A 12,972-nucleotide genomic window follows, 5' to 3' on the forward strand; every position below is an offset into this window, starting at 1 on the left:
GGCATTGAAAGAGACCTCAGAAGCCGTCTTCCAGTGGCAGAGGACGACCTTACAGGCCAAGGTGAGGAACAAGTCCAGGAGTTGTCGGTCGTGGTCTTTAACTACCAATGGGTCGATGGCCCACAGAATAATGTAAATAAATTCCCTCTCAGGTTTGATGTGAAATATGCGCTCAATATAGTCTAATACATCAGACCAGTATTTCTTCAACAAGGTACAGTGAAACAGCATATGCGGAAGATCTCCATCCGCCAGGGAGCAATTCCAACAAGTGGGGGAGTCTCTCCGTTTCAGTTTAAACAATTTCTGGGGAGTCCAGAACACCCTATTGAGTATCATGTACTTGGTCTGCAAGAGGATTGGTGATATTTTGTGTGTGGGGCTGAGGCGTGTATCTTATCCCAGTCAATAATTATACCGGTGTCATTAGGCTCTGATTCCCATTTAATTTTGTTACGTCTTAGTGTTTTACTCAAGTTCGGCGTGAGCAGCTTGTAGACTTTAGATACAAAATGACCTGAAGATTGCAGGAGAGGGAGCATCTTTTCTAACCACGGCGTTGCGTGTATGAATGTGCGTGTAGATATAGCTGACTTTATTTTAAGGAAAGCATAGAAGTCAATTGGTTCAAGGGAGTGTTTAGACTGAATTGAAGAGAAGGGCAGCGGCACATGGTTGTCGTAGAGATCTGAGATAACATTGAGTCCTTTGTCTGACCAATGCTTCCAAAGAGGGGACGAGCCATTAACCTTAATGAGTGGGTTACACCATAGAGATGAGGACGTCGACTTTCCTAACTGTAGGCCAGATTTGTGTGTTCGGTCAAGTCTGAGAAGAGCTCTTTTTGTATTAAGCATGATGTATTTGGAGTGTATGAGGTGGGACAGGTCCATGGTTAAAATTGCTGATAGAGGGGCCTTACCAATGATAGCTTTCTCTATGTTTACCCATAGCGGCGTGTAGCCGGGAGTTTTATGGAACCCGGAGATTCCTTGTTTACATAAAAAGGCCGTTTGGTAATTCCGAAAGTCTGGCAGTCCTAGTCCACCTTTTTGCTTGGGTAGCTGCAATTTTTTCATGGAGATTCTCGGTTTTTTGTCTTTCCATGGGAAATTACTAATTAATTTGGTTATTTTTTTCAGAAAGTCCTCTCTGAAGGTCATTGGGAGCATGCTTGCCATATAATTGATCAAGGGGGTGATCATCATCTTTAACGTTTCCGCCCTACCCCACCACAAGAGGAATTTCGGGGACCACCCTTCTAGGAGTTTACTTACTTTTTTGAAGAGTATGTCCTCATTGATTTTCAGCGTCATAATCAGGTCCTTCTCGAATTCCAGGCCAAGGTATTTGAAGGTCTTAGGCTGCCAAGTGAGCCCAGAGTTACCCAAGATGGTACTATCACCCAAATTATTTAGTAATTTTACCTCAGTTTTGTCCTTATTCAGGGAGTACCCTTCAATCGTGGAAAGTAACGCGGGTACAGCTTTGTCAGCCTGTTCACTAAGTACTAAAACCTCATCGGCGATGGCCGTGAGTTTTATAACACATTCATTGAATGGGATTCCCTGTATGCTATGATTTTCTCGAATACGGTACAGAAAGGGTTCGATTGCCAGGAGGAATAGGAATAGGGATGGGGACAGGGGGCAGCCTTGTCTGGTTCCTTGTTCTAGTTTGAAAGGTGACGAGAAGGCTCCACCAGCTCTCACTCTAGCGGTGGGACAGGTATATAATGACATTATCATTTTAGTAAAAAGGGGGCCCAGATCGAATTTCTGTAATACCGCTTCCAGGTATGACCAGTCCACCTTGTCAAACGCTTTCTCTGCGTCGAGTGTTATCGCCACAGTTGGCGTGGGGAGGAGCTTAGCCTTTTCTATGACATGGCTTAGGATTCTGGTGTTGTCACTAGACAATCTATTTTTCAAAAAACCCGCTTGTGAGGGATGGATTAGGGAGGGCAGGACTCTTTGAATGCGTTTTGCAAGGATTGATGCATATAGCTTACAGTCTAGGTTTATCAGTGAAATGGGTCTGTAGTTCTTTGCCAATTTGGAATCCTTCACTTCTTTAGGTATCACGGCTATCACCGCTTCAGCCATCGTTCCCTTTACCTCACCCGTATCACTAATCTCACTAAGTGCGTTCAGAAGTGGTTCTGTAAGCGTGTGCGAGAAGGATTTATAAAATTTTGCCATGAACCCATCGGGGCCAGGAGCCTTCCCACTCTTAAGGGACTTGATCGCATTTGTTACCTCGGCTTCAGATATCGGTTCGTTTATGGACTCTTGTTCTGATGGGGTAAGTTTTGGAAGTGTGCACTTGGCGAGGAAGTCCACCACCTTTTCCTTATTTACCTTTTTTAGGTCTCGGCTAGAAGCTCGCTCTCGCCAGAGATCTATAGTTAGAGACTCAGCTTCCGAGGAGGACAGTCCTGGCGGAGCGCAAGGTGATTTGCGCCGGCCACGCGCGCGCGAACGCGCTGTCCTCCTCGGAAGCTGAGACGCTAGCTATACCTCCCGCTGCTTGCGCATGCGCCGTGCCCCATTGAAGGTTTCAGGTTTACGCATGCGCCGTGCCCCTTACTGCAGGACCGGCCGCGGCAGACCCGGGGCTGCGGCCGGTCCACGGAGCGCGCGAGGACGATGTAAGTGTTTGTTTTCTTTTTGTATTTTGCATTTATTATTCCCTAGCCACAGGCTGTGGTCGGCAAGATTCCACTCGTGCCCTCTGACCTGGGAACAGCAAGAGTAAACGAGCCGTGCCTTTTTGTCCTCCCTAGTCAGGCTGCTCGAGTCCAACAGAGTGTTTAGTAAAGAGAAAACGAGTGTCAGATGATGTTCACCTGCACTCTCGTGCAGCCCAAGACAAACCGAACACCTATGTGCTCAGTGTACTGTACTGTTCACTCTCATGGCACATGTAATTCATAGCGCGAGCTCAGAGTGAAAAAGTATCAGTTAATGAATGCCCTTTCAATGGGTGTGCAGGGCACCACTTCCGGTCTCTGAAGCCGAGGTGGGTGATCTATGGTCTGTTATTTCATTTTTTTGCTCCTTTTTTTAGCCGTCTTTCACATGGCCATAGTTGAGATCCTTGCACTAAACTCAAAGCTGCTATGCTTTGTCACTGCTGCATATTCGTTTGTGTTACTTGCTGTTTTTTGGATACATGCACATGGACAGCAACGGAGCTTCAGCACGGGAGCTACAAAAAATTGCGTTTGAAATATAAATTAAAGTGCTGCCCTAAATATATATTTTTTTCTGTTGGCAAGGATATCGTTTGCCTTCAATATGTTTGTTGTATACAACATTGGTTGTTTAATAAGCGTTACTGACTTTATTTTCCATAACACGAAAAAAGTTCTTTTCTACTAACTCTTTTCTTTTTTTCTGCATTTTTATATCTGTTCTGATTATGAATAAGCATGCAGTTGTACAGCATTTTACATTGCTACTTTATGGATCTCTTCCCTAGTGCAGGCCACTCGAGTCCAGCAGTTGGTGAAAAGAGAAAACGGGTATCAGCTGATGTTCACCCACTGGCACATGGTTTTCATAGTGCAAAAGCTCAACTGCAAAAGTATCACCTGAGCTCAGTTACTGAATGCCCTTTCAGAGAGAGAGCGAGAGAGTGTGTGTGCGTGAGTGTGTGCGTGAGTGTGTGCGTGAGTGTGTGCGTGAGTGTGTGCGTGAGTGTGTGCGTGAGTGTGTGCGTGAGTGTGTGCGTGAGTGTGTGCGTGAGTGTGTGCGTGAGTGTGTGCGTGTGTGTGTGGGTGCGTGTGTGTGTGGGTGCGTGTGTGTGTGGGTGCGTGTGTGTGTGTGCGTGTGTGTGTGGGTGCGTGCGTGCGTGTGTGTGTGTGCGTGTGTGTGTGGGTGCGTGCGTGTGTGTGTGGGTGCGTGTGTGTGTGTGTGTGCGTGTGCGTGCGTGTGTGTGTTTGTAGGACACCAGCTCCAGTCTATGAAGCCGAGGTAGGTGATCATATGGTTTGGGGTTTCATTATGCTGCTCCTTTTTTATCCGGGTTTCCTACAGTATAACGTGTTGATTCGTGCGCCAAACTTAAAGCTGCTATACTGTTTCAGTAACAAAGACGTGGACTTAGTAAATTGCACTCTTAATAAATTGCATCAAATAATGGATTCTTACTGATCGTTTTATATGAATTGGTTTCATTAATTGTATGACCTTTCAGTTAAACACTAAAGAAATAAAGAGTGGTGGGTTGGTTTGGTATCACCTGTAGCACCCTTCTGTTCCATGCTGGCCCTCAGGACCCTATTATCAGCTCCCATTCTTAGTTTGAGTGAAAGCCATTTCCAACAATACAGAGGAAATGACTAGACCAAGGGCAGGATGGTGTTGCTCTCCACAAATAATAGGCAGATACAAACTCTAAGGGCCTGATCAGGAGTGAAAGCACTTTTCATCACACCGTATAAATAACAATAACCGCGTCCGCTATATATAATGCCTATTATGAGTTTTCTCGGACTAACATGGCTGTTTTGGTGAATAACGCACCAAGATCTGCATAGTACGATAATAATCCTACAGATTTCCCCTGCTAAACATCAGCAGGTTCCCTATAGTATAAAATGTTGATTCTTACACCAAACTTAAAGCTGCTATACTTTGTCAGTGCACCATGTGGGTTTGTTTTACTTGGTTTTTTAGGTCGAGGGACCGTAGCTCTCACTGCGAAGCAGTGAGGGGCGGAGTCCCGAAGAATTTATGTTTTGGAGTATATAAATCAAGCAACGTTTTTAAAGGAATGAGTCTTAATCTTGGAGACGTTTAAGATGTTCTGAGCGAGCTGATTGGTAAGCCTTATATTAGTGACAGAGACATTAGAATGCAAGTTGTGTGACTGACTAGCAGACAAGACATCACTTTTATTAGCCATATTCTTCTGGCTCATCACTACTGAACACAAAGTATGATTATAGCCACATTTTGATACTTTGATAAATCTCTGTAAAGACAAATTATTATCCATACTAATTTAATTTGAAGAAAGACGTGACAAAAATTCTCTTAATTGTAGATAACAACAAGCATTTACAATGCAATGGTCTCAGCATTATAAAAGGAAGAGCTATTGGCATTGTTCATGACATTTAAAAAAAAAAACATAAATAAATGGTATTATCATTTACAATGGCAATAGGTGAGCGTTAGAGAGTAGTAGATAGTATTCACGGACACAGAGCCACACACACACATACACACACAGACAGAGCCACACACACACAGACAGAGCCATGCACCCACACACACACACAGAGACACACACACACATACACACAGAGCCACGCACACACATCCACGCACACACACAGAGCCACACACACACACACACACACACACACACACACACACACACACACACACACACACACACACACACACACAGAGCCACTAACACACACAGACAGAGCCGTCTGTGTGCGTGTGGCTCTCTGTGTGTGTGTGTGTGTGTGTGTGTGTGTGTGTGGCTCTGTGTCCGGGAAAACTCTCTACTACTGTCTAATGCTCATCTATTGCCATTGTAAATGACTACCATTTATTTAGGTGTAAAAAAAAAAAAGAAAAAAAATGTCATGAGCAATGCCAATAGCGCTACCTTTAATAATGCCGAGACCATTGCATTGTAAATGCTTGTGTTTTTAGCATACAGCTTCTCTTAGAAGTCTTTGAATAAATTTGCAATTTTATTGGGGTCCGAAGTGGGGTTGCCTTGGTCATCCATTAGTGAGTCTATCGCGTTCTTTTGAATTTTAAATTTAAGGTAGGCTGCTAAACCCTTCCCCGCCTTATTAGAGTCACAAATTTTAAAGCGTTTCCTCTTGTCTAGCCAGACTCCCGCTCTTTCACTCACTAGTTTGTTATAGGTATATTTTCGATTGGATAATTCAGATAGTAATTTTGGGTTTCTGTTGTGCAGGTATTCGCGTTGTAGCACAGATATATCTTTTTCCAGGGTTAAGAGGGCGGCATTATGATCATTGTTCATTGGTGATGATATCTTTATGATCAGCCCTCTTATTGCGGCTTTCAGTGCTTCCCATCTAGTTAAGTCAGAGGTGTCACCTTTTTTATTAATTATTAAGTAGTCTTTTAGGGCGCCTTTTATAGTTTCTCTGTGTTTCTCGTCATTCAAAATGGCATCATTAAGGTGCCACATTGGCGAGTTGTTGGTTTGACATTTGACAGTGAGTGAAATGCAGGAGTGGTCAGAAACAAGCCGTGGTGCAATATCTGTTTCATCTATTCTGGGTACTGCATTTCTGGTTATGAAAATGTAATCCATTCTTGAGAACGAGTCATGGGGTGGGGAGTAGAAGGAGTGGTCCCTACCATCGGGGTGTTGAATACGCCATGTGTCTATCATGTGGAATTTTTTGCATAATCTAGTGAATTCCTTATGCGCTTTGCCAGGTCTGAAGATGCATCTAGAGTCCCTATCCAAGGCTGGATCAAAGGGTAGGTTGAAATCCCCTGCTACAATATGGACCGAGGAGTCTGGGATAGTGTCTAGCTGTTTTGTGAGCCATGCCCAAAAGGAAGGTTCATGTGTATTAGGGGCGTATATCGTTGTAACGTAGAACTCCGTGTCGTCCTTAACTAGTTTTACAGAGGCCCATCTCCCCTTGTTGTCTATAGAGGAGGAAATCACCTCCACATTCGACTTCTTGGCTAGCAGAATTACTACTCCATTTTTCTTAGACACAGCGCTAGAGTCTACAACTTCAGTAAATAATTTATTACGTAGGGTATGAAAGTGTTTTTCTTCTAGTCTTGTTTCCTGCAATAGGGCAATGTCACCATGCTGTCTTCGGAGATAGTCGAGTACCTTTTGCTGTTTAATCGGCTGATTCAGGCCCTTTACATTCAATGAAAGCACTTTAAGGTTATTTATGGTCGTCGTCCCTATAGGAGTATCTATAACGTTAGTCATCGTCGTTTCCATGTGTGATAATCAAGCTTACTGCTATGAGCTGTATTGTCATGAAAGGTTGCATGTAGGCCTATGCATAGCACTACGCAGAAGATAAACATGTCGTATAAAACAGTCAAAATGGTTGCAAGAGGTACATAAGATTGCACAATAGGGCGCAAATTAGAAGGCTCAGCAAAGTCAAAACAAAACAAAACAATACAAATAATACAATCAGTGTAAATACAACTCCTCCTCCCTTCCTCCCACCACCCAATCCCCCATCCCTCCCACCCCAATAGTAGAAAAAGAACATGGCGACTCGGGAACGACCGCGAGGCCGCCTCCAAGCAGCTTATTCAAACATGTTATTCATAAGAGCTGCGAAACATATTGCAGATTAGAGGTCCGACAAACACTAGAGTAGGTGGGCAGGTAGACATAGCGAGACTCTCATTCCTGCCAAGCCAACTTGTAGATTAGTGGTCTAACAAACATAGGAGTAAGTAGGCAGGTAGACATAGCAAGAGTCTCATACCTGCCAAACCAACATGGATTATACATCGAAATGGAGTACTGTGTATAGCATGGTCGCTCAATAACGGTCCGCTAAACATGAACAGTGCACGGACAGTACACAGTCTGTGAAAATCTGCAAACACCTGCAAATAAACTGGCGTAAAACTATTAGTACGAAATCTCACCACTGAGCACTATAACTAGTTCTGACCAGGGTAACGATAAACATAGGCCTTCTCAAACAGGGTGTAAATGCGTTCATCGGTTCGCCAAACCTAGCAATCATAATTATCACAAGAGCTGTAGAACAAACAATACATTTAGGTCTGAGATTACCTGTGTAAATAGAATCAACATTACTTATCGCGACAAGTAGCACTGGAAAAACATGTTGCGTTGATAACTAAGCGCAAGAACACTAGCATAGCAATCTTAACATTGGGAAATGTAAGAAGGTCCAGGCAGACTAAACTGCCTGGGGCAAACCTGTAGCATAAGTGATCGGATAGGGTTGTACAACTTGGGTAATCTAATCTAATCAATCCAGTGCAGAGTATCCAGCACGTGGAGTCCATTAGGCAGCACAAACCCATAGGAAAGTAGCAGTAGTCAACGGTCTTGAGCTAGGGTGTGTAAGCTCAATCAGGCAGGTTGTGCGGCGACAGAGAGCATTGGATAATTATGAAAGAAAAGTAAGAGCTCATCCTAGGCCAGATGTAGAGGCGTTCATCTGAGACGCAGGGGAAACCTCCATGTTGCCATCCCCTTGGTTAAATAGCAGGTGTCGTAGTTTTTGCGGGTCAGAGAACACCTGGGTCACACCTTGTAGGGTTACTTTGAATCTCGTCGGGCCAATAAAACCATACATGTACCCCATAGATTTCAATTGTGGTCTCAGTGCAAGGAAGGCTTTCCTTGTTTCCATGGTTTCCTTGCTGAAGTCCTGTGAAATGAAGATCTTGTGGCCTTTCCATAGAATATGGTTATTTTTACGCATGAATGTGAGAATCTGCTCTGTGTGTTGATACCTCAGCGGCTTGCACACAATCGCTCTCGGACCCTTCTGATCTTTGGTGATTCGCCCCGGAACTCTATGGGCTCTGTCAAACTCCAGTGGTTGTGCGAAAGTCAAATTCGTGGCCTGCGTGAACCATTTTTCCAGGAAGGTTATACACGATTCTAGGGATTCCTCCGCTTTTTCTGGCATACCAAAAATTCTCAGATTTCCCCTCCTATTTCTGTCTGCTAACTCCGCAACTTTCCTCACCAGGTGTTCTGAGCACATTGTGAGTTTCTTGATGGCACCGCAGGCTTTGTTCTCAATCTTCAAGCTTGCCTATTCTGCTCTCTGATTCCATCAACCTCGAGTTGAGATCTTTGATGTCTTGGCGAACAGCAACAACCTCCTCTTTGGTTGATTTGGCTAAGTCCCTAACTTCTTCCAGCCTACTTAAGATGGTCTCCATGGCCTCCGTCATGTCTTTCCTCCCTTTGACTGGAGTGGGTGGGTCAGATTTCAGGCGTTTAGGTGTCTTCCCATTGTCTTTGTCACCCATCGCGGGACCGGGTGGCGGCAATTGCTTTATGGCGGTATAGAAGTTGGATTGGTCTGAGGGCACTCCAGCAGCACTCTTTCCCAACTTTTAACACACAGCCGACTCCACGTATGGCGAATTTCCCAGTGATTCCAGGCGTATAACGTAGTGACAGGATTATATCACACCAGCATTGGTCAACATATATAGTGGGTTCTCTTGCGTGGACGGTTACATGCCGGTTACATGCCTCCCCGTCATGATCAAAACACAGCCTCCCACAGAGAGACACATAAAGATGCCACTGTAAGTCTATACTTCACGTGTTGCAGAGCGTGATTAACTATTAACAATTGCTGGCTGTTGGCATTCACCTTGACACAAGGGCAAACAATAATATCTCAGTTCTCACTAGCTGTATGCAAATAGGGCCCAGCAACTCAGTGGCGTAAAAATGTTAGATAGCATGCATTGGTCTGGTATTCCCTCGTTGGCGCCGAACCCTCAGCTCAGTGTTCCATTTAATAATCGTTGAGATCACACAGTAGGGAGCATTGTATTGCAGCCTGCAAGTCTGGGTTTGAGAGCATGGATCATGGTAACGGGGGCCGTTGGGTGTTCGTATGCACAGTTAGGAGCATCTGCAAGCCGCCATTTTGAGCAGTGTCTTCGCGCCATTTTTCTCATAAATAAAGTACTTTCCTCAGTTATTTCTGAGACACCCTGTACTCACGAGTCCTTTCTGAGACACCCTGTACTCACGAGTCCTTTGCCGGGCGGAATCGAAGTGGAGGCATCGCCGTGTGAATCCGACGTCTCACAGCAGCGAAGCATGCAGGGTCTCCGTGGCGCTCCGAGAGGTCTCGCGGGCTCAGCCGAGTTAAGGCTCCGGTCGAGTCCGGGGGAACCAGCGGTCAGGGACAAAGGGTGGTTTTCTTCGTTCTCCGTGTTCGGATTATGCCCAAATTCTCAGGATCAGCCCGGATGAAGTTCCGACATTGGATTATCCGATTGGATTCGGAAAGGGACCCAAAAAGCAGCTCTTAGCAGCGCGAGATTGTAGCCGCTTGGAGGAGGTCAAAAACTACGCCGCCATTTCACCAGCGTCCAAGCCACGCCCCCCCAGGTATAGTAACATTTTAATGATTTTTCGAGACCTGCCCCAGACTGAGGTTGCAGAGTTATTCCATTGAACCTAATACTGGATGTATTTGCCTGATGTGATAATGATAAAATTGGGAGACTGCAAAGGTTGCAGCTCAATTTCTTCTCTCATTTCCTCTGCACTTCTATATTCAGGAGTTGGTTGTGTATTGATAATGAGAATGTTGTCCTAATGTGCCACCTCCTTGCATGGCACTAAAAGTGGCAAGTAGATTTGTTTTTCCAGAACAAGTAGATTTGTAAAGAGTTGCATCCCTTGGACAAGTAACACAATCTATAACATTTTACATCCTCCCATCTGAGTATTTAACGTTGATTTGACTGACTGCTAATTTTATAGTAAAAAAAAAAGAAGAAAATCTTTGTTTTGTGTACAATTTTTTTACACATTTTCTAAAGCACTGTTTTAATAACATAAGTACAAAACAGTAATGTTAAATGTTTTTTTTTTTTTTTACTTCCTAAATGTAGCCTTCATGGAGTTCCAGTTGCCTATGACGACATCAAAATTGTGGGCGAGTTGGGGGATATTTATGATGACCAAGGATATATTCATTTTACCATTGAAGCTGAATTTGTTATCTTCCGTCCCAAGGCAGGGGAAAAACTTGTGGTAGGTTGATGCTTTTTCCGGAAAGTTTTTTTTGTCTTTTATTTCTTTGTTTTGTTATGGTTTTGTCCTGTTTCATTGAAAGACACCTAGTTAAATTCCTATGGAACCCAGCTTTATAGTTTTCTGAAATAACATTGAAACCAAATTTAAGATAATCCTTTAATCCCTCCATTTCTGATATGGAAATTGGCATTTCAAAGAAAAGGGGTTTAGACCATCTATTAGCTAATCTTCTCTTGAATCTAATACTGAATCATCATTATGATTTATCTTACCGTAGGTTCATCTTTCTTCATCTTCGCCAGGGGGGTGGAATTTGATAAAATATCTACTTGTCCATGGGGCAGGTTGCTTCCTAAATCTACTTGTCCCTTTGGTGCCATCTAGTGAGGCGACAAATTATGGCAGCAATCTCATTATATAATAGTTCTGATATAGCCTCTCTGATTATACCATAGAAGTGTTTGATAACTTGCAGTCCCCTTATGTTGCCACGTTTCCGCCGAGCTACAGGGCAAGAATGCCCTTTTGAATCTGTGCAAACCTACGAACTTGCATGTTTTAAGGGTTTTCAACAACTCTTCTCTAATCTTTTCTCATACTGAGAAATGTTGGTAATTTTCTCCTGACAATGTATTATGTAAATCTTCTAAAGTTGGAAAAAAGGGGTTCGAAGAAAAGTGAACTTGCAAACTCTCAGATTTTCGCATGAACAAATCAACACTTTAATATTTGCTCATGCTAAAGTGCAGTTAACAAATATTTTCTAGGAGTACTATTTCTTGTCCTACTTCTATAAATTCTTGGGAATTCACAAAATCTGTATAGCTGCAATTAACGCAAGTACATATGCTTAAGGTGACCAGAATTTTAAAGCCAAAAAAGGGGAAATTTATCAAAAATAGGACTACAGTTTTACTTCCAGCTCACAGAATGACCGGGCTCCTTTTGCAGAGAATTACCGATGAGGCAGTAAGAGCTTGCATAAAATGCCATTTTAAAAACCAGTAACATTCCTGATAATTAAATTGCTAGCAGCTGCTAACTATCCCTGCTTTGCAAAGCATAAAAACATACCTCCCACTGTTCTCAGCCGACCCTCTCTAAATACCGATCATTTGCTTAATTTCCTGAAATCTTCCAGGACAGCTAACGAAAAGCCAGGACCGTCTGGGCAAATCCGGGAAGCCTAGTCAATCTACATATACCATGGGGGCACTTTTGAGACCTAATTTAATAATTGGGCTCCAAATTTGGTCTGGCGTTGACCATGACCTTTTGAGTTTATAAAAATTCTGTCTCTTTGTTTCTCTCTGTATCAGCTGGCTTCACTGTGAGTGACAGCGTTCTGCTCTTTCACAAGGAGCATATCCGCACATAAAGTAGTTTTATTCAGTGTCAGTACCTATTGTGCCTTTTTGCTTTTGCCAAGGTTTGTTATCATGGTGAGGGCCTGGCAGCTCCCACACCAATAAGGTTTTACAAAAACCATGCCAAAACAGTTCACACATTGACAAAACTAAAAGGTTGACCACCAATTTCAGACCTGCTGGCTTTGCCAATGTTTATTTATTTTTGTTTCCCATAATCCTATTGAAACTGGTTACACTGCTTTTCCATTATGAATGGTTTTGGGAAATACTAGAATGCATCAAAACATGTTACTAAATGATGCTGCAAAGAAATGGTCTCTGAAAGTTTACAGTAGTTAAGCAAAATATTTTTTTCTGCTTTCATTTTTTTTAATGAACATATTGTTTTGAAAGCAACAAATCATAAATCTTGCTTTCAAGCTTCTGCAAATATTTGCATCAATCAGAGAGCATTCTGGGAGAAATATACATATCCTCATATTGCTAAAGTTGGAAAACGTGTGTACCCCTTTTTTAGGTCGAGCCTAGACGAAAGCAAAGCGAAGCTTTGCTGTCTAGGTCGACAACTTATGCAATCACTTTCAGGGGAATGTGGACAGCAGACTGTGACGAGCGTGTCCTGCCTGAGATTCTACCTCGTGAGCGCGCACGCCCAGCCCGGCGCCGTGCACGTCCCCTGCCACAGACACACACATGCACACACAGGCAGGAAGGGCCACAAACACACACAGACACACGTGCGCACCCCCCCCCCGCCGCACACACGCATGAGCGCACCTACACACACACACACACGCACACATACAGAGACACTTCCCGCCCC

At 43.6% G+C, this 12,972-nt stretch overlaps 1 protein-coding gene across 1 annotated transcript in view; it reads left to right on the forward strand.

Annotated features, from left to right (window-relative positions):
• The window catches only part of POLR1F (RNA polymerase I subunit F), a 60,457-nt gene that overhangs the window by 12,406 nt on the left and 35,079 nt on the right, over positions 1-12,972 (forward strand). Inside the window, exon 2 of the mRNA XM_086941886.1 lies at positions 10,635-10,776. Within this exon, the coding sequence (XP_086798012.1) occupies positions 10,635-10,776 (142 nt within the window). The remainder of the gene's footprint in view (positions 1-10,634; positions 10,777-12,972) is intronic.

Source organism: Lissotriton vulgaris, chromosome 10, assembly GCF_964263255.1.
Source record: "Lissotriton vulgaris chromosome 10, aLisVul1.2, whole genome shotgun sequence".
In the NCBI taxonomy this organism is placed as follows: Eukaryota; Metazoa; Chordata; class Amphibia; order Caudata; family Salamandridae; genus Lissotriton; species Lissotriton vulgaris.